General features: G+C 41.6%; 1 protein-coding gene across 1 annotated transcript; it reads left to right on the forward strand.

The window, feature by feature from the left end:
• Positions 1-675: 675 nt before the first annotated feature.
• CEP57 (centrosomal protein 57) lies at positions 676-21,162 on the forward strand. Its single transcript, XM_050890819.1, has 11 exons — positions 676-711; positions 6,280-6,436; positions 9,547-9,726; positions 10,043-10,164; positions 11,034-11,150; positions 15,531-15,608; positions 16,716-16,820; positions 16,979-17,059; positions 17,417-17,661; positions 18,357-18,501; positions 19,890-21,162. Exons 1-11 carry the CDS (start codon positions 682-684, stop codon positions 20,124-20,126), a joined length of 1,497 nt encoding a protein of 498 aa, XP_050746776.1. The 5' UTR covers positions 676-681; the 3' UTR covers positions 20,127-21,162.
• Positions 21,163-21,408: the final 246 nt, after the last annotated feature.

Consider the following 21,408-nt stretch of genomic DNA (forward strand, 5'->3'; position numbering starts at 1 on the left):
CTTGTGTCGGTGTCGGCATCGGCGTCACCCCGCGCCCCCCGCCCTTCCCTCCGCCCCGGGCTCGGGCTCCGGCAGCAGCCAATCACCGCCTCGCGCCAAACCTGCCTTCAAAACTCGCCGCCCAATCGCCGCCCCCGCCGTCCCCGCCGCCGCCAATCCCGCCGCGGGCGCCCTGCCCTGCGCTGGGCGGTGATTGGGTGGCCTCGCGGCCTCGGTGCTGACTGGGCCGCCGCGGGCGGCTTCTGCTTCTCGATTGGTTGAACTGCGGGGACTCACTTTGACAAAGATCATCCTCTTCCGCCGTCTGCTCTCCGCGCGTGCGCGGCAGGCGCCGTGTGCCGCACACGAATCCCGCGGCCGCTCGCTCCTCCCACACGCGTCCTCCCCGCTCAAGCGATTGGTCGCAGGAGGCTGCACCGCCTCTCTTGGCTTCTCCTCTTCGATTGGCTGAGAAGCGCCCTTCTTTCTTTTTTATTGGGTAGCTTACGTGTCACTCAAATCTGGGTCTATGACAGGCGCTCGCACTCCGTGGGGGTGGGGCTTACCGCCCCCCACTCCTCCCTTTTCATTGGCAAGCTGGGGTGTCAGTCAAGTGGGACTTGATCGGCGCGAAAGGCGCCCCCGCCGCACGGCTGTCGCGCCTTAAAGGGACATGCACTAGTACGGGGCCCCCCGGTGGACATGGCGGCGGCGCGCGGTCACCAGCGCACGGTGAGGCTCGGCGGCCGCTTCTGAGGGGGTGGCGGCTCGGGGGAGGCCTGCCCCGGCCCCGCTGCACGGCGCCGGGGCCGCCCCGAGGGGGAGGGCTGGCAGAGTCTGCTTAGGCGTGTGGCGCTGCGCCGACGGTCCCTGCGGCCGGGAAGGGGGAGGCGGGCCCGGGGCTTTCGCCCGCGCCTGGCCGCACCGGAGCCGCGGCGAGGGGAAGGGCGGGCAGTCCGGCCGCCGGGGGCTTGGGCGGGAGTGGGGCCGCGGCGGGCTCCGGGGGCAGCGGGCAGGCGGTGCGGGGCTGGCGGCCTGCTCGCCCCCGGCGTGCCGGCAACAGCGCGGACGGTGAAAGTTGTCTTGTCTTTTCAATACAGTATATATATATATTAAAGCCCATCATATATGCACACATATTTTATAAAAGTGACAGAAAAGGAGAAAGACACTCTGCTATTTAAAGCAGCCCTTTTACTGTCCCCGTGCCAGTGTCTGGAGAGCGTATCTGTAAGCGAATGGGAATAAAATGTTGTAATTCGGTTTATTTTCAGAAATAATTTGAGGTCACGACTTTGAAAACGCATATTCTGAAGCCAGATAAGGCTCAATTGAACAGTTGATTGTGCAATTACGGGTCAGTTACACTCGCCCAGCAAGCCGTTGCTTCCCATTGGAGAGCTGGTAATGGATTTAGCCTCTGGTTATTTCTAGCTGCGAGATGAAAATGTTACCTTAAACTGAGGTTTAACTTTAGTATGCGCCTGTATCCTTAGGCGTGTGTGTGAGCACCTGGTAGATTTGGAGGTAACGAGTAGGTGGTTGCACGCAGGGGACCAGAATTTCCTCGTTGACGTTTCTCTCAAGGTGCTGAGCGTAGAGGAGGAACAAGACTCCTGTCTGTCTCTGCTGGTGATGGGTGACATGAAGAAACGGAGGCTTGGCTGGCGTAAGCGCAGCAGGCTGTGCTGAGCTGGGTGGATGGAGGCTGCCTGCCTCCACCGGATCGTCGCCTGAAACAGAAGTTTCCAGTTGGGTTTCTTGTTTGGCTTTATGTTTGTAGCTCTCTGAAGTCAGATGGCTGTTTGGTTGGAGTTTTTTGTGAGTAGCTGTGTCTTATGCATGCTCTGGAGGAGTGGAGATGGTGAAAAGGTTGCAGCATGATGGTGTGCAAGGTATGTCTCGTGAGGATTCATGGTTTGGGGTATCACTAGCTGCATGGTGAGCACTCAGCTTGGTGTTCTCTGTTGTGTGTCTCCTCTTCCTCTGCGGTGTGATCCCATATTTGCACCTGTACCAGCCCGACTGGTGACAGAGTAATTTGAGGACTCCTATATCCTTCCTGACTGGTATTTTTTTTAGCACACATAGAGAAGGATGTCAGAAAACTAGTTTTAATCTTAAGTAGATGAAGGTAGGCTGTTTGTTTAATTTGGTTAGTAAAACAAAACTTTTAGGAGAAAAGTTGCCCACTGAAGCCTTTTTGTATGTGTTGAAAAAAAGGATAAAAGCAAAGTTTACACTTTCTGAACTTTGAAAATAGTTGCTTTTAATACATCTAGCACGCTACAGTAGAAACTTAAGGAAAAAATACTGTACTGTGCCAACATTCCCCCCCCCCCCCCTTTGATGTAATGGCTTCACTAAGCTAACTTTTTAATGTCTGCTTTTAACTGGAGATGTTATTTAAATTTAGAGTGCTCCTGACTCAGTGTGTATCAGGGAGGCACAGACAGCACTTAAGTTGGACTCTGGGTGATAGGGGCTGTTCTTCCTTCCCAACTCTGGCAGTAATGCAGTACTGAGGATGAGGGCAGGCTACTAATTGAGATTGTCCCTCCAAAATGGCTATTTTGAAAGTTTTAGTAACTGGGTACTTGGACGTTTCATGCTCAGTGAACTCAATACCTGGTTAATCTGTCTTTTTGCCAGTCTCTAGATAATTTTCCCCTATTTCAGCCTTTTTTTTTTTAAAAAACCAAGTGTGAGGACTACTGGGTGTCACTTAAAGCATTACCAAGCTTCAGGTTTTTTTTTTTTTTTTTTCTGCTCTGTTCTGAGTGCCCATATAAGAACTTGCAATACACCCACTCTAATTTAGTCCCTTTTCCCAGTGCCAAAGTGCTAGTACCAAAGGCGCTGACTTGGTGCCTTCATGCTTTTTTGCTGCAGTTATTGCCCAAGAGATCTTCTGCATTTTACTGCCTCTTTGGTTCTACAGTTTGTTTATAAATCATTGTTATTTTTACTGTCCAGGGATGTAGCCAAATTCTGTATGATAATGAGAAAAACATAGAGCTTTTTTTTCTTTTTCTTACTGAAAACATTTGGTATACCACTGAGATTAATAGCCTTCTGGGTAGTTTTCCATGGTGTGCCGTATTTCTTCACTGCAACAGAGAAGTAACAATGTCGTGGTGGGTAATTTTTACCATCTACACCAGTTTCTTGGTTTGAAAAGTGTACCTCTGCCCCAAGTTGCTGATTCTTACTTTAAAACTTTCCATATGAGGTTATGTCTTCCCCCGCCCCGTGTTTACTCTTTGGGAACTTCAGGAGGTCATTGCATGCTACTGGTGTGTTAAGCTATTGCTGCTCTGTGTTTTTAATGTTCCCTTTTGCATGCTTACGTAGGCAGGTGATGCACAGTGGTAGCAGCAATGGATTTTGGAAGGTAATGTCCTCAGACCTGTGAAGGTTAAATGTGCTCAGCTCGCTATCATTACATAATGCTGGTGCGCTTAGCTCCTTGTGGGACTGCTAAGCTTCTTCGTTTACTGTTGTGAGGCTTTAGTGTGGCTTAAGGAAGGAAAGACTATAGGGAGTACCCAGACTGAGGGGAGATGATGTAGTTAGCAAGTGTAGCCTAGCTGAGATTCAGAACAAATAGATAGAGTTCCCTGATTTTCACATGTACTTTTTTTTATGTTTCAGGGTTTTCCTGAGCATTGCAGCATGATGCTCCCTGTGAGAATTTTCAAGAGCAGAAACAGACTTAAATAATTTTTAATGACTTGAGAGAAATTGAGGAGAAGAGCAGAGAATTGGTGTGATACTTGAGCCTGAGATTTGTGATGGGAAATTCCTTGATGCTGTTTCATAAACTTTCTCAATTTTTTCACTCAGATTATTTAGCAGTCGCTATTTGTGAAATGGAATAAAACTCAGTCTTTTGCTTAAACATATAAGGAAAATATACTTGGTAGCAAGTGATTATTTAGACTGAAGCAAAGAACGATTGCCTATACAATAGACACTATTTCAGCACAATTTTTTCAGTATTTATTTCAAGCAGATATCTGTACTGACTACTACACTGTTCAAATTAGTGCCTGTAGCCTGCATCCAGGTGAAATGTAGAAGACATGCAACTAGTCGAAAGCCTGTATTTGTTTTGCTTTGTGTAACTTGGTGTTCAAGTGTTTGAGTATGCTAGCTTTTTCTTTCAGTTAGTCTCCTGTTGGCTAGAAAAATGTTACTTACGCCAGTAAAAACAAACAAAAAACCTCCTGTAGTTTGGGTTTTTTATGTAGTTATTTTTAGTTCACAGACAAGATTTTACAGGTGAAACGTAAAGACATCTAGGAAAATTGTGATGCTGGTGGCCCTACTTTGATTTCAAACTGATTCCCCTCTTCTTTTGACTGTTTCATGGGATACCTTTGGTTTGAATCAATAGCAGGTAGTGTATTGATATTTGAATCAATAGTTACTGTCATTTAGGTTGCTGAGGCTTACATTGCTGCTGTTATTCTATTGCCTGCTGCATAAAGTACTGTGTTTTGCTCAGTTCATTTTTACTTCATTATTTGGTCTTATTATTCTGTGTTCATCAATTTAGCATCCTGTAACGCTGATGGTATTTTTGCAGGAGTGAGGTTTAGGTCCTGATGTTAGCACCCAACAGGCTTTCATTTGGTTTTAAATTCACACGTTCTAGTTAGACCAGTATGGCTGCTGAGCATAAGCCAGTGTGTATATACATACATACAAAAACCTGTTTGAAATATTTTTATTAATATATTCTTAATTAGGGATTAGTGTTTTAATTGGCTTTCTGTGGTAGCAAAAGTTCTTGTGCAAATGCAGTTATTTCCAGAAAAGCAATTATGTTCTGTAGGAAAAAGTTATAAACACGAACTGCAAAGCATTCATAAAACTGTGCTTAGAAACACTGATTGATACATTCAGAGTACTTAGGGTCCTAATTTTCTTGTCCACAATGAATCACTTCACTTATAAGAGGAAATTAGCTGTGTGTAGGCTTTACATAACTTACAAATTTTCTTAATTTTTTTCCCTGTATTTTCTTACTCATAATGCGTTTTGGGCCGTTGTCTAATTTGCTATGAGATACTTGCATAAATACTTTCTGTATTTTAATTTAGGTCACAATATGCTCCCAATAATTGGTATTTGCAAAAGCTTAAAAAAAAACCCTGCCAAGATCAGCAATTGCTCAGTTGACATATTAGTGAAGTAAATGCTCTGTGGAAAGCTGCGGGAGCATTGCATCTGCCTGCAGCCCACTTCTGTCTTAGGTTACCTTCAAATTCTGTTACTGAAATGTTTAGTGGTGGGTACAGTTGAGAGAAATTACTCTTGCACATTAAAAATAAGCATTCATATTTTATTTAATTCATATACACAAATCAGAAAGCTTAGGCCAGGTAGCCAGTTTTTGAGTCAAAACCGTAAACATAGTATACTAAGTGCTGTGGCCCTTTTGCTTGGAAGAATCTTGTTAGAAAGCACGTGGTTTAATGGTATCCATACTGCATAGTGTATTCATAGCTAGGTGATCCTCTCTGGCCATTGCAACATCCAAAACACAGCAAACGTTTGGAAAGTTGATGTAGACTGCTGGGAAATCCGTGGTCTCTGTGGCTGTTTTTTTGAGAACAGTCTCAAGCTGATCTAACAGCACGTTGCTGCTCAGAGGCTTTCCTGTCTGTGATCTGCTGCTACTTTTCTTGTGCTGATGCCACTAATCAGGTGTGGCATAAAGTCATCTAGACGTGTCTGCTGGTGAGGTTCAGTCTGTTCATGGAAGGACAGGAAAGATGGATTGAAGCCAGTGGAAAAGAGGGGTTGGGACTATGCAGCTGGGAGGGTGAGGTGAGGAGAGAGTGTGTCCCCTGCCCCATCTACAGTCAGTGAGCTATTACGCTAGATGAGTGGGTGTAGAACTGTGGTCCTGGGTGTGCTTTATCAGGTTTGGCCACCTTAGTAGAGTATCTTGTGTGCAGTAAGTATAATCGGTAGTTAAGAAGGTGGCTATTTTCCAACTGATTGTGTATTACTTCCTCACAATAAGCAAGAGACAGTATAAGTAAGTAGAAAACAAAAGCGGAAATCAGAAACTAGTATGGAAAAGACATTTTCTTTCTAATCCTGTTTTTAGTGGAGGGGAGTTGGATGTAAAAATAACACAGCCTAAGGCTGGAAGGAAGGAAATACAGCTTTTGAGGTATTACAGTCTCCTGCAGCAATACCTACACATCATCTAATCGGATTCTACTTTTTTTTGTTGTGACAGAGAAACAAATGTGCTGAATAACAGCTTTGTTTTGTTTTCAGGCTGATCTGCACAAAACTCATAACTCTGCATCAGCCACGGATGGACTCTCTGCAACTTCATTTATAGAATATCCAAAGTACAAGCCATTTATTAATTCAGATTTGCTGCGCTCCCCACGGAAACCAGTAATTCCATATCCTGAAAGCAACAGCAGAGGTAATAGTTCAGCAAAGTTGTTTTCTTACCTGTTTCCAAATCATGTGGTGAAATACTGTATGTCCACATCTACAAAGGTTGCAGTGTTTTTATCCTTTTATCACTTCCCAGTGGTGTGCAGGTCACCTGTTTTGTAGGTCCTTTGCACTTCTCTTTCTGAAGAACACCTAATGAAAAAGGTCATCTTACAACTGGAGAAAGATGCTCCTCTTCAGTAGTAAGAGAGCTGTAAAATTGGCCGAGTACTTTGTGAAATTGTCCTGACTTGTTTTCTTTGTCCCTTCTTCTGTCCTCCTCTCCCTCAGTCTTTCCTCTCTTGAGTTCACAGCTGAGTTTGAAATAAGGAGACTTTAGTCCCCAGAATGGTTTGGAGCAAAGGAAGAGGTTTGGTCTTGTTGAAATGGGAAGGCTTTTTATGGACAAAGGGTGTGGTGAGAAGATTTATCATATCAGTGAAGACTTAGAGGATACAGAAAAAAGTTCAGCATAGTGCTGAAGTGAGAGCTCACAACACCAAAAAGGGAGGTGATTTTACTCCCATTTATTCTTCCTTGTTTCTAGGCTATTCCTTCTCCCTCCTTTCCCACTCTTGTCCTGGGGTTCATCTCCAGATAATGCAGATTTGTCTTGCCTGACCTGACATGAACAAAAACATTCTTGGTTAGTTTTCTGTTATTTTAGTGAACTGGCTTGTCATGCAATGAGATGTACTCCAGAGCTGCCTTGGAGTAAGTACCAGAGGCAGCATGGGGAGTTGGGAGGCTAGAGCAGGACCGATCCTTTGATGTGAGCTGTTTGGCTCAGGGTCATTGCAAAAATACTCCCTTTAAGACTGGAGTTGCATGAAGGCTTAAGGGTATGAAAAACTTGATATTTTTTCCTTACAGGGAGAATAGTGAGAAAGATTCAGGATGAATCCTAATATTACTCAAACTAAGTAAAAAATCAGCATGATAGCCTCAAGTCCCTGTTCCAATAACATAATTCATGTCTGAATTACTAGAGACTTCTACATTAATGACCTAGTAGATGAAATCTCAGTTCTTGAAGTGGTGTTTAAAACGCAGCATATGCTCTCATATGCTCAATGCCATCAGTTTTGAGAGTGCCGTTAACACAAAACTAAAGGAACCTTGTGACAGATAAAAAATTGGATGTGCAGGAAAGAGCTTCCTTATGAATTACTGATGCAGGCGTATTTTTGTAGATTGTATTGGATGTTGCATTAGTGACAAACTTTTGACTTCCAAGTTTTCACTTGGCAACTTTTTTCAAGCAGGGAATCTGCCAACTCTGAAATAAGTATGGGTAGAGGGAGACAATGTGATAAATTATATCCCTTTTTAAAAATTATGAAATGTCTGTTTTCAAAAAGTGTTTCAGTAAATAAGAATACATACTGAAAACTAAATCCAACAGGCAGATGATCCAATATCTTACTCTTTTTGCATAGCTTTTAAAAATGCAGAAATGTTCCGGAGTGTGTATTTTAGTAAGTTTAAGGATATGGGAATTAACTTCAGATGGGGAAATAGATTTGATTGTTCTTGAGGGTCCTTACTGTTCCTCCCACCCCCCAATTTTAAAAAAATCATATTGAAAAATCCTGAAATTGAGTATAGTAAATTCTGCTTATTTTGGTTTGAATTTCTTTGTGGTGTGTGTGTCTCAGCATACATAGTTGGTTTTAACACTCTAATAAGGATGCTTGAATGATACTTGGCATCCTGTTGGGTTTCACCTTTATCTATTCATTGCTTGAATTGCTTCATTGCTGTATTTTGTTAGTCATTATTGTAAATATACAGAGATTTCAATTTAACTTTAAGGATAATAGTAACAAAGCTGTTTATAGTTTAAGCTATGCCCATTTCAACTGAATCCTGATAACAGTAATATAAATGGACAAGAGGGTACAGTTGGTGACTCTGATCTTGCAAACAGGGCCAATTATAGATAACTTTCCCCTTAACTGTGACTGCTGTCACCCACTTCTTATTTACTTAACAGGTACCTTAAAGCAGGTAGTTTTCATTGATGTGATACTCTAGTGTGCTGTTCTGCATTTCAAGATTTGATGAGTTTTTACTCTGGAAAACTCATTCTGATAATTATTTTTCCTTTTTTTCTTTTTTGGTAATCTGATGCTCAAACAAATATGCAGTCCCAACTTTTCTTGTACTCATGCATTCTGTAATAAAGGTGCATTCTCTCTCTGGGGTGGATTTAAGCACAAAGGAGTGGGCTAATGTGACCTCGCAGATTAGTCTGCTATATGAGCTGTCTGTACAGATGTTCCTGTGTTTTACTTTAACAGGACTGTATAGGGAAAGGGCTTATGGTTATGGTTCCCTTTGCAGAATTAAACAATACAGCTAAGAGACGTAATACATTAGATTACCAGCAGATGGTCTAATTGCAAGGTGATGTGAGTTCTGTTACAACTGCTTTTCTTTTTGTGGTGATGAATATAAAAGGTTTTGTTGAGTAATTGCTATAGCAGGGAATGGAACAGAAAGAGGGAAAGTTGTCCAGCACAAAGGAGATGCATGTCTTGGGGGGGAGGAGGTGAACACAAGTGCAAAAATGGAAAAATCAAAAAAGATCTGCCACTTAGAGAAATAAACACTTTTAAAGCCCTTCTGATAGCTAACCTTTATTCTGCTCTGTGACCATTCATATGATGTTGTGTTTGTGTATTTGTTGTGCTAGCATGCACTTGTAGAGGAATAAGACTATAGAGAACTGCCACTGTTGTAACTATCTAGTTGTGACCTTTCATTTCCTTGTGATAAAGAGTCAGAAGATGCACTGTTTGCACTTAATCTACAGAATATTTATGTGCATTGTTCTGGGAAATGGATGCATCTTTCCCAAATGTTTCAGATGAAGGTGTGCACCAAGGGCATCTGTTCATTTCAGACTAGTTTTAGAATCAGTTATGGTTTAAAGGGAAGCAGGTCTTAAATTCCTGGAAGGAGTCTTGGATGCTGGTAAGGAACACTCTGACTTTCTTACATAACATGCTTTTATAAAAACGTTTCAAGTTCGATGTTATCTTGAAGTGGTGATTTAATGGTATCTAACAAAAGGTACTTGTTCAATTACAGCAATATTTTCTGCTCTGAAGAATCTCCAGGAAAAAATTCATCGACTGGAGTTGGAACGGCTTCAGGCGGAGGAGAATGTAAAACACCTCAGCAGGGAAACAGCGGACTATAAAAAAGTACTAAGTGAACAAATGCAACACAAAGAGCATGACAAGACTGAAGTGTCAAAGAAAAATCAAGGTTGTTTGCAAACTTTATATAGATACTACAGAACACTGATGTGGATAAACTTGATTTTTATCAATGCATAAAACTCTTTTAATTTACTTTCTTCAGCATCTTTTACTTTGCAGTGACACATGGAGTTACAAAGAAATAATTTTAAAAGCATAGTTTGTTTTAGGGATTTGCATGCATTCAAAAGTTCATTAGGCTTAATCTGTGAGTTTAGGTGGTCCTTTTATTGTTTGTTTTGGAACTGTCCCAAAAACATAAAAAAAAAATCCCAGGAACAAGCACTGCATGATTTCACTTTCCTGCCTTCTGTTGTCTTCAGAACTGGCTTCTCAGCTGGCAGCTGCTGAATCTCGGTGCAGCCTTTTAGAGAAACAGCTGGACTACATGAGAAAAATGATCCAGCATGCAGAAAATGAGAAGTCGCATCTCCTGGAGAAACAGGTGTGTTCAGGGTTAAATTATAAAAATCATGAACTCGTCATGATTTTTTGTAGTTACTGTGATTTTAATAGCTTTAAGTGGGGATGTCTATTTCAGCTGGCCTTTATATACTTAGGTGTGGATAATTTCCCTACTTAAATTTCCCAGTCTTATCAGGACCCTGGTATTTTCTGCCTTTGCGCATCTGTCTCTAAGGCAGTATCAGGCTCTGATATTAATAAGAATTGTTTGCTTCTGTGTGATTGGCTTACTGCAGTAGCTTATCCTTATCCCTCAGTGTTATACCATGTGCCACTGGAAAAAACCTCCCTTTTGTGTTTACACTCTTCAGATTTTTGGGGATTTTCTTTACTAGTACTGCTTTTGCTAAACTGGGGCTGAAATACTGGTTCTGTAGACATAACAGTAAAATTTCTTGTTTCCCACCATCAGTGACTGTGAGATTTGCCTTTTATCTAAAATGAGCTTCAATTTTGTTTTGTAGGAGTATGGATCACCTAGAGCGTTCTGTACATTGGTCTCTGTGACTGTCCTATTTCAGTCTATTAAATAGTTACTGAAGAAAAAAAACATAAGAAAGCTATCTCTAATAGCTGAGTAATGGGGATTTTTTACCATGTTGGCTTCGGAGGGAGGAGAGACTGCAGAATTCTCTCATCTGAATCTGGTTGAGTGTGAGGTTCCCAACATTGATGGACCAGTGGCACAGTTGCTCCCTAATCGTAGCACCGTCTACAATTGCGCAGAGGAAGTAGTAGTTCCTTTGGACTGTTTATGGGCCTCCTTTGTGCTGCAGACACAAGGCTTGCTATGGATGGTCTTGTTTTATTGTGCTTATAATTGTTTTGCCTTTCACGTCTCCCTTCAAGGGTTCGTTGGAGAGAGATCGGCTTCTTGATCAATCACACGTTCAGTCTAAATTGGAAAAGCTGGATATGCTGGAAAAAGAGTACAGCAGACTTACTACGATGCAGTCCATAGCAGAGGTCTGTCATTTGTACTGGATACTGTATCAGATTTATCTTGTTTATTGTAATCAGCACTTTAGAGCTATATGTCAGTAACAGAGCTGAGCAAAACTTTCTGCTGTAGAGAAAGACAGCAACTAAACATCTTTTTAAAGCTGATGTGTTGGAAAAACTTGAAGTTATTGCTGAAAGTCTCCATGGCCAGGTAGGCTTTAGGTCACTACACACTACAAGAGTTGGAGTTTTGTTAAGCCTTAGCAGTATCTGTTGGTGTTCCTCTTTTGCGCTTAGTCGATGCATAGGCACGTAGGATTGTGGGCATTCCTAAACTCTTAACTTCTGAGTTGCCTTGCATTCTACTGAATGCTAGCAGTTATATTCTGTTATGACCCAGATTTGACTTGACTTATGTGGGTTTGGTGTGGTTTTTTCTTTTAGCCACTTACAACTCCTCCTTAAGAAGTGCAATTATTATTAATTATCTTGCTTGCAGAATTCTGGGGCCTGACATTGCTAGGCCTCTAGCACTGGCTGGCTGTCAGTAGGTTTGAACCACTCTGCCTCTTCAGGATTCGTTTTGAATCGGTAGCTTTTAAAAGTTCAGCGTGACTGTGTTTGATCGTATTCTTTCTGTGTACCATCTGTGGTGTTGGCTTCTGAAATCCGGTCCAAATTCTACCTCCTGCTGCTGCTGTAGAGAGACCACAAGACTCCCAACCATGGGAACTACGGAGGGCTTAACGGGGGAGAGGCTTCCACCTGCAAATTTCCTCCATCCAAAAGGAGCAGATAGTACATGATTAGATTGTGGTTTTGAGGACAGCTTGGGACTCCTATCAAAATTGTAGGCTTGCCACCCTGCACACCAGCCCTTACCAGGTGCTGAAGTAGATGGTGTTTTTCCAGGAGTACATAAGGAGATGTTTGATAGTAAATCTTTAGTTAGTTGGTCTGCTGCAGGACCGCTAGATGCTACAGCTATTCTTGGGAGTCCCTCACCCAAGGCAGCTGTAACAAGCTGTTTAAGATCTTGACACCCCATTTTGGTAAGCTGCATTTATGGAGTAAAAATGCCTGCATTGTTTACCTGGGCCAAACTCTTGCAAAGAGAGATGAGTGTCTCCTGGGCCTTGTCACTGAAAGTAGTGGTAGGTTCCTCCAGGGTCAGGGTTGAAATAACCCGTTCAGCAACACAAGTTCCTTTCTCAAGAGCTTTTACCAAGTTTTTGACTGGTAGCAGCTGGAGTTTGGTGGGGCTGGGTTCTTTGTTTTTTGTGCCTGGCTAGTGAACATAATTTCAGCATAGCAGTTCTTCCTCCCCCCCCCCCCCCCGATCAAACTAGATGTCTTTGATTCTTTGATATCTTCAGGAATTAGTAGCTGTCACAATTAGATCTATTTTAGTGGAATTGGGTGTTAAATTCACACAATTCTGAATCAATTCTAGGAACTGAGAGAAATCTTGATTTACCTCTGACTAAAGGTCATTTTCCTTGTGATCATTTTGCTGTCACAAGCCGTTTTCTGATCGACAGGTCTACCTGCATCTGTGCTTGCAGGCTGTGTTTCTGTGTGAGCATCCACGTGCTAAGTGTGACCTTATAATCCTGAAAGGGTGACTGCATACTTTGCTCAAAACAGTTGCATCTGTTGCCTCTTCGATCTCTGCTTCAGTTGTGGCAAGACCACAGGAACATTTGCAAGTTTAATTTGAAGCAAGAAATAGACAAGAAAGACTATTTCTATACATGGTGTGCTGAAATGGATAGTGAGATGACTACTCATGAGCGAGCAATGATTTAACTGCCTCTGATTTCAGACTGCCAGAGCACAAGTTGTATGTGGGTTTTACTGAGAGCATTTAATCTCTGCAGAGCCACTACCTGGCCCTATAAGTATTACCTTCAAGCAATTTGCCAATGTTAATATTGGTTGCAAAAAGGAAATGCTGAGACTCTCATTGATGTGAAGTACTCGTAACTGGAGTATTTGCCTCAAAAGCATTTTCTGGTGTGTGTTTATTGCAACTGTAGTCCTGCAGTGCAGTCTCTGGATAGCTGACTGAGAGGATCTGAACATGTCTGTGTTTGAGGATGGAGTTAGGGGGTGGGGTTGTACCCTAAAAGTGCAGTTTGGGCTCTGGTCTTGTGTATGGCCAGAATTTGAATGTATGTGTAGATCACGCGTTTTGAAGAACTGTAGTTGGTAGTAATCAATCTTTTCTTAATGCTAACAATGAGACTTAATAAAACCCCACCGTTCTCTGAACAACAGAAGTAATGCATCCTGTTGTGGCTGTACACTACCTACGACTCTAGTTTTTCCTCTATCCTCTAATTGCTGGGTGGTGAGAAGCAACACCTGACCTGTTCCAGCTGGGTACATGCTGACTGCTCAGCTGTCAAGCAGGTGCTAATGTGCAAGGTAGTGAAGCACAGACGTAAAACCTGTCTTGGCACTGGAGACATTTCCTCTCTGGTGGAACTAATTTGGATGTTTATCCCAGCAGCCAATTTTTAGGAAACTTAGGTGCTCTGTATTTTTGAGGTCTCATATCTTTCTGTCTTCTTTGGTAAAGTTGTTTGAAATTTATTTCAGTGACAACCAGAAGGATGAGTGAGGTGATTGCATGAAACTTAATTTCCCTTAGAAGACAAGCAAAAATAGACATTGAAATATTTTATTTCTATTTTTTCATTGAAATTTTTTGCAGTGGCTGCTGGTGACTGAGCAGAGTGTTTTAGGCAGCCCAGTGCTGACCTGCAGTGCCCTTTCTGTGCCATGCTACCTTACGTGATGGGCAGCGTGGCTGGGGAGTGTCTGTGTTCACTGTTAGCCAGCCCTTCGGACTTGCTCCCTCTTGCTGACGGACCAGTAATCTGTGTCTGCCTGAGGGAGAGTTGAGCTTGGAAGATGGATTGCGTAATACTTTTTTCTATAAGCAAGGAAAAAAAAATTTGGGGAGGTTAACTTGGATAGGTAACTTCCAACAGGGTCTGAAGACACTGTAAGATACACGCTTGCTGTGCAGTTTGAGCTGCACACTGCAGCTAAACAGCTGGCTGAGTGAATACTCAGTTCATTTCAGCACAAAAACATTGGCCGAGCTTCATGTCAGTCTTCAGTTTAAGCAGATTTGCTTTAGTATTTCCATATTAAAAATTGTGTCATACCTAACAGGTTAAACAAAGATCTTTGTGTGACTGACCACTGAAATCAAGAATTGTGCCATGTGCTGTAAAGGGCAGAAGATGATTTTAAGTTATCTGGAATATATCTGATTTGAATGAAGAATAGAAAATTAGTGAAAAGGGTTCTTTTATTCAACAGAAAAAGTTGGTTCCTTTATATAGTGCCTGTGTCCTCAATGTTTATCCAGGGTTTTGCCTTTTAACACCTTTGTATAACATCTGGTTACATGAATCTTGCAGTTAATGCTTAAGTAAAGCAGAATTGAAATATTTACCACCTCAGCATAGTGGGTTTATAAACAAACAGAAGTGTACAAATATAGCTGTTACTTTGAGTTGCATGCTTTTTTGACTTAAGTTTGATTAGTGGCTCTGTGAATAATCAGTCTTTGGGGGAAGAGAAGGGAAGTTGTTTTGTGTCATGGAGCTCTGGATCATTTTTTCTGTCTGCTGTATAAAATCATAAAATTATCAAATAACTTTCACATTGGGAGTTTAAGTAAGTGTATCCTGCTTAAACAAGGTTTTCATCTTGTTGGAGGGTTTACAAAGAAATGTGTGCCTTTCCCCTTAACTCTTTTCTTTGAAAAGGGCTTTCAAAAGAGTTCTTACATGCTTTTAACTTTCATAAAAAGATATCACTTCAGTTTTGCTTAAAGATATCTCAGAGGCTTCATATAAACTTTCTTTCCTCTTCTTTCTTAAGAAGGTGGCTAGATGTTCAAAAATTCCTCTCCTAAGAGTTTAAGTTACAGATATTAGCAAAAATACCTTTAGTGGTCTAAATAAAGCGAGTCTTCTCTCAGCTTATAATGATACCTGATATATCTTTGTTAGCTCTTTTGTAGTACAAAATCTTTCAGGATAATGTACACAAAGCAACCTACTTTCTAGGGGTTTTTTTTACAACTGAAGAGAAAGACAGCCTCGTGTATTGCTCTCCCTGTAGGCTGTGACTTAAATTCAGATACCAATTGCAGAAGTAAAAATAGAAAAAGCAATGAAGTTTTAAGCATAAGCACTTGACTGCTGTATTTATGCCTATACAGACAAACGTCAGCAATCATTCTAATGCTGAAGTCTTCACTTAGCTTTAAGTCCTAAGTTGAATTGATATACTTTTGCTCAAGCTCTTAGTATTGTAGGCTTCAGGAAGAAAAGAATTGCTTCATTAGTAATGCTATTATTTTTATTCAACTTTGACTAGAAAAAAATGAAAGAGCTGGAACAGAAGCTTCAGGAGGAAGAACACGCGAGGAAGCTCGTTCAGGAAAAAGCAGCTGAGGTAACCAACAGGAAATTTCTTTTGCACTGGTATGCACTGTAATTAGCTCTTCCTTTCCATCAACTTTTCAACTACACTTGCTGGAAGTGCCTCCCATATACAGAATAATGAAAACCTTATTTTAGTCTTTTTTTTAATCCTGTCTGAGGTGCCAAATGTTCTGAAGTTCTCTGAGCTTTTTGGAAATCTTTGTCTAACAGCATCTGTGCACTGAAGCTTGATCTCTTCAATAAAAGAAGCTAGTTGGAAAAGAGGAGTAGAAATTCAGACTAATTCATAGTTGAGGATGTACGAGGATCTCTGCTTTAAATAGATCGAGGTCAACAAATGTGCTCCCTTGTTCATAATTGTAACTAGAAATCTTGTAGAAGGAGGCAAAAAAGAGGCAATATACTATTGGTTATGAGCCCATAAGGACACTGGTCTTCTCCTAACCTTGAAGTGTTGTGTTCATTAAATATTCATAGTATGCTGAAAAAGTATGTGTGTAACATGTTAGGTTCTAGCATTAACCTTTGCCGTGAGTTTGGGGGGGCAGGGGAGGAAGGGTGTCTCAATCATAAATAATTGTTCTGTGAATGCTTCTAATTGAGATTGGTTAGGAGAGGATTTCTAAAGCCATGCCATAGCTTCCTCTTGGAAGGAACAGCGAAGTGTATAGAGCTCAGTGTTGACAGTGAGGAACCTAACCTTAGCTTTTCCAATAGATGGTTTGGGGTTTGGTTTTTTTACTGTCAAATTTAATAGAACAGAAGGAATAGTTGTCTGTTAACTATATGCCACAGGATCAATTGAGCAGGGTTGGGTGGCTCGACTTCCCTAATACTTTGTCAAGTGTAAAGCACAGCTGATGTTTTGGCACTTGCCTGCATGGGAGTAATGTAATTCTCTAACTTACTAGGATTAGTGATGAGTAGTGCTACCAGAGGAAGTATTCTTATTTAGTGTCTAAATTGACCTTGGACTGCAAAAGCATCCTAAAAACTTGCAGCCCTTGTTTTCAGAGAGCCTGTATTTTAAAAATTCTTGTTTTGCAATTCTCAGCTTAGTCTCTCTGATTATCTATTAATATAATTCCAGTAACTCCTCTTATTCCCTCAATTAAAGCTTCAGACAGGCCTGGAAACCAACAGACTACTGATTCAAGCAGCATCACCATTGCTTTCTCCAAAAGCAAGAAAACCCAGGAAAAAAACTAAGCAGCCAGAGAAGGTAACGTGGGGGGAAGAGAAGGGCGATTACTGAGGAGTTAAATAAGGGTGTGTGCATGCAATCAGGAAGTAGGTTGCCTCCTTTATTACAAAGTAAAGGGAAAATGGGTTTGCTGCAGTGTCATCTTTAATAAACATTTCTCTCTTCTTTCTTTCCAGAAATGCTCTCTTACAAGCCAGCTCACTACGCAGCCCCATTACAGACTGTGTCTGGGTGATGTACCCTTTGTAGCTGGGAAGGTGAGCTGCTTAATTCCAAAGCTTAATGCTCAGTAGCTGCAGCTCCTTAAGTGGCTTTGGTTTGGTGCGCTCCTGACACCCAGTGGTCAGATCATTTAATTTTCGTTGACTCTTCTCTTCCACTTTGTCTTCAAAAGGCTTGTTGAATATCGATAACTTGCTGAACTGGTATTTCCAAAAATAGGTCCGCTCTGTGCTGCTTGTCAAGCCGTTCTTGTTAGTGCATATTCATTCAAACAAAAAATACATTCTTAGCAGCAAATAAAAAATGTTATTGTTTTTAAATGTTCTCCATTATTATCAAGTAGGTTGTTGACAATGCTATTTAAAAGAAGTCTCTTTTACTTTTCCTTCCAGTCTACCAGTCCCAGCCATTCAGTTGGCGCCAACGTGCAACACGTCCTACATCTGATGAAACAACACACGAAAGCTTTGTGTAACAGTCGCGTGGTAAATGATACTCCACTAGCAAAACCCATCAGTACTGGTCATCCTGCCAGCAAAAGCAGAAAGTCATCTCTGCCAAAGGACTCTTCTTCATCCCAGGAAGAGCTCTCAGAAGTGTTGCTGACTTTACAAGATGAATTTGGACAGATGAGTTTGTGAGTTTGGCATATTCTCCATTGCAGATTATGAATGTAGATGCTTTATATTTTTGCCTTTTGCTTTAAAGTTGGAAGATTTTGCCTGAGAAAGGAGTCAGTTTTAGGAATTCTCTAGCATATAATCTCTTTGCTCTACTGGCTGCGGAGGCTGTCATTTCTCCTTGCAGTTAAAGAGAGATTCTAATAAACAGTCTGGACTCCATACCTGTGTTTATATGCGGCAGTTTTGAATTCGTAAGGGGTAGGGGAGAAGTGTGGTAACAGCCCCTGATGCAATGGCCAAATACTCCATTAAAGGACAGCTTTACTAGTCATTTTGCTTGTCCTGGTTAACAGAACATTAATTGTTATCCTACTGCACAACTGCAGTAGACACAGATACACAAAATAGTAACTGAGTGCTGAGACCATGCCCTCAAGGGCTTATTTGGTCATTTTGAATGTCTGATTTGAAGTTTGAAGCTACTGATGTTATTGAGACTTAATGTTGCAGCAGCCTGCCACCAGGATGTGCTACTGTAATAATGCTGCTAACCAGCAAAACTGTTCTTACTGGTCCGTTATGGCACGTTGAACATGCCTGGCTGCTGATGCTATGGTTTCCTAGAAGTGTTATTCCTGAACGGGATGTACAAGCACTAGAAGCCAAGGGAGTCTGATGCAAGCTTTGTTCTGTCTGAATTCCATGCTAGTGATCACCAGCAGCTGTCAAAGCTTGTCCAGGAAGCCCCAACCATAGCAGTGAGGGAAGATCTGGAGAGGGAACTTGAGGCACTGGTGGGAAAGATGGAAGCAAAGGCAGACCAGATCAGCAAAGTCCGGAAGCATCGGTTGCAGGCAAGTTACTTTTGACTATGTTCATGGTTCTGTAGAGTTGGTGTCTTAAGGGTTTTTTATGTTATATCCTAATCTAGCAGCAGTTGAATAAAGCAGAAATAACTACTGTAGAGCAGTAGTGCCTGGCTCTAGCTTTGATGTCCCAAAGTTAATCTGCATACCTCCATCTTTCTATCCCAGTATTTCTGCAGAAATATCCTTTCTGTCTTACCATGTCACTCTTGTGCCCACTCTTCATCTTGTCCTGGGCAGAGCTTTCACATCTGTTTTTGCATTGCATTTTACACTCCTCTCACCCCCTGAATCTTTTAACGGTTGTCCTTTGCTTGGAGTAAATGACCTATTTATGTTTTGATTTGCATTTTATAAAACCTGAAATATCTGTTTCAGTTTAAAACAACTTTCAAATGTTTTGAATAGTGTAGCCTGTTCATTCAAAGCTGTAAAACCTATTGATTCCCCATTTTCTCTAATCTTCATTCATTTTAGTGAATTTCTTCCAAAGAGCTTAGCCCTATGTGTTTAATCTGGTTCAGTTCACATGAACCAAGATTCACCCTCACCTGACATAAGTTATACACAAAATATGTGCTGAGAGCACTGCTGCTGACATCCAAAATGGGCATGTGAAATGTTTTCAGTTAGAAGCATTACTCACCTTTGATCTCTTACAATTTTCAGAGGAACTGTTGCAGAGAAACAGATGTGTAGTAGTTCCCAGTAGTAATGAATCTGCATATACTGAGGCTTCTGACTAGCGACTGGTGAAAGTTTTAGGAGTCAGGATTTAGGAAAATTGCTGCATGCTATAAACTAGGAGGAGGGAGCACTGCTGCCTGGAGAGAGGGGAACTATAGAAGCCACCTGTTTTGTGGTTTGAGAGTATGAATGTGTCTGCACCTTTGAGTGTCCAGTTCCCCATTCAGGCTTATGCCCGCTCAGTCTTTGTTGCTGAGTACGGAGTCTAACAAGCTGTGATTTATAGCGCTGTCTGTGGATACCAGCTCTTCACCTCAGCAGAGTTTTGGTATTCTTTTCCAAGCTACATCTCTGACAGTGACTAGCTGTTAAAATCAATAGTATGTATGTAGAAAAATTTGTCATATATAACTGTTTCTGTTACATTCATAATGGAGATGTTCCCCCACAATGAACTTGTCAGTTTTTAAAGTAGTTCAGACTATAAGCTGAACACAGTTTGAAAGATGCAAATATAGCAATGCTGTGTAAGGAAAATAGAATATTTATTATTCAGGGTGACTTGGAAACATCCATTTGCTTAGCTGGGTGAGGTAAGCGGTGGGATATTTCAGCTGTCTGGAAGAATTGCCCGACATAAACTAAAACAAGGTCACTGCTTAATGTTTTTCTTCGGGCTTCTCTTTCAGCTAGAGAGACTTAAGAGAGAATGCAAGTCCAAAAAGACTCCTGCTAAACAAACAAAAGACAGCAGGTTCCCTGTTAGTGAGGTTAAAGTAACAACTACAGTAACCACAAAAGGAAAGAATGCTGGTCCCATCAAAGTGAAACCTGGAGAGAAGAGTCGGAAAAATCTTCAGTTGTTGAGAGACATGCAGACCATACAGACTTCACTACAGAAAGATGATATCAGCTGGGACTACTGACTGTTCTGCAGGGGATGTTCTTGAACCATCCTGGTCAAACTTTCTCACATTCTGGATATAAAGCAGCTGCCTTTCTTGCTATGTGAAAGAGACTACTGTATGCTAAGTGCACTTTTGAAATACGGGCCCTTAATTCTCCATCCCTGGGTTTGATTGTATATATTATGGTCTAGCTTAAAACACATTCCATTTTTAAGGTACCCAGCCACCGAATCTAACCATAGGTCTCCACCAGTTCCTTTCGTGTTATGGTTCCAGCAGTCCCTTCATTTTCTTTCAGCACACCAAGCACTGCACACTGTGGGTTGGTGTGTGGGAAATGGCACTGGCGTTTCACGCTGTTGTTGAACTGTGCATTGGGAGGCTTCTCAAGATGCATCGTGTTCTGAAAACGATGCTGTGACCCTAAGTCTTAAGGGCTTTTGTCAGTTCTGTTCTGCGTGCAGCTGCGATTACTCAAACTCTGAGAGTGTCTAAGGGAGAACAGGTAAACCCTTTTAAAGGTGGTGTATGGAGCTCTCCTCAAAAAGCCTTCCTAGTTCTTCTTCTGCTACATTGCATTAGTCAGCATTAATGGCAATGGATGTTAGAGTACTCAAAAAAGGAGCAAAATAACTTCTCCGAATTACTTTGCTTAATGATTGATTGAATTCTTCTCACGTCTGAGGAGTAAAATTTTTCTACAGAAATCCTACTTTATGGAAAAGCTATAGGATAGGGGATAATATTCCGTCTCCTCGTTGACAGCTTTGGGTGGTAAAGGAGTGAGATAAACCACAAGTGTTTTAAACTGCAAGTGCCTCAATCATGCCATTCAGTCCTGGCATCTTGCTTTTAACTTGAAATATGTGCTTTGATGAGCTATCTACTTTGGTAGTGGTGCAATTCGTTTTGCACTCTGACTTGCACAGCTGAGTAAATGTTATTTATTATGTTAATAATGTAAAGAATTTCCTATTAATGGAATGTATAGAAGACCCAGATTACCCCTTTATACAGCTGAAAAATAATAAAGCCAGGTTGCCTGTTGAATGAATTGTGGGAAAGCTGCACTTCCTCTAAATTAACTCAGTGTTTGCTGCAGCGCTGTGCCCCGTCCAGTGTGCTTTTTGTGGTGACATCTCCGTGGTCAGGGCGGTGAATACGAGCTGCTAGCAAGCTGCAGGTAAGGTGAGAGTCAGAGTTGCCCACCCGTGCCTGTGGCTGAACCGGCAGGGAACTGTAGAGGGTCAACATGGGCAGAAGGGATTTGAGTTTTTGTTATCTGTAGGTGATCCACCCT

The sequence above is a fragment of the Gymnogyps californianus genome, chromosome 1 (genome assembly GCF_018139145.2).
Source record: "Gymnogyps californianus isolate 813 chromosome 1, ASM1813914v2, whole genome shotgun sequence".
Lineage (NCBI taxonomy): Eukaryota > Metazoa > Chordata > Aves > Accipitriformes > Cathartidae > Gymnogyps > Gymnogyps californianus.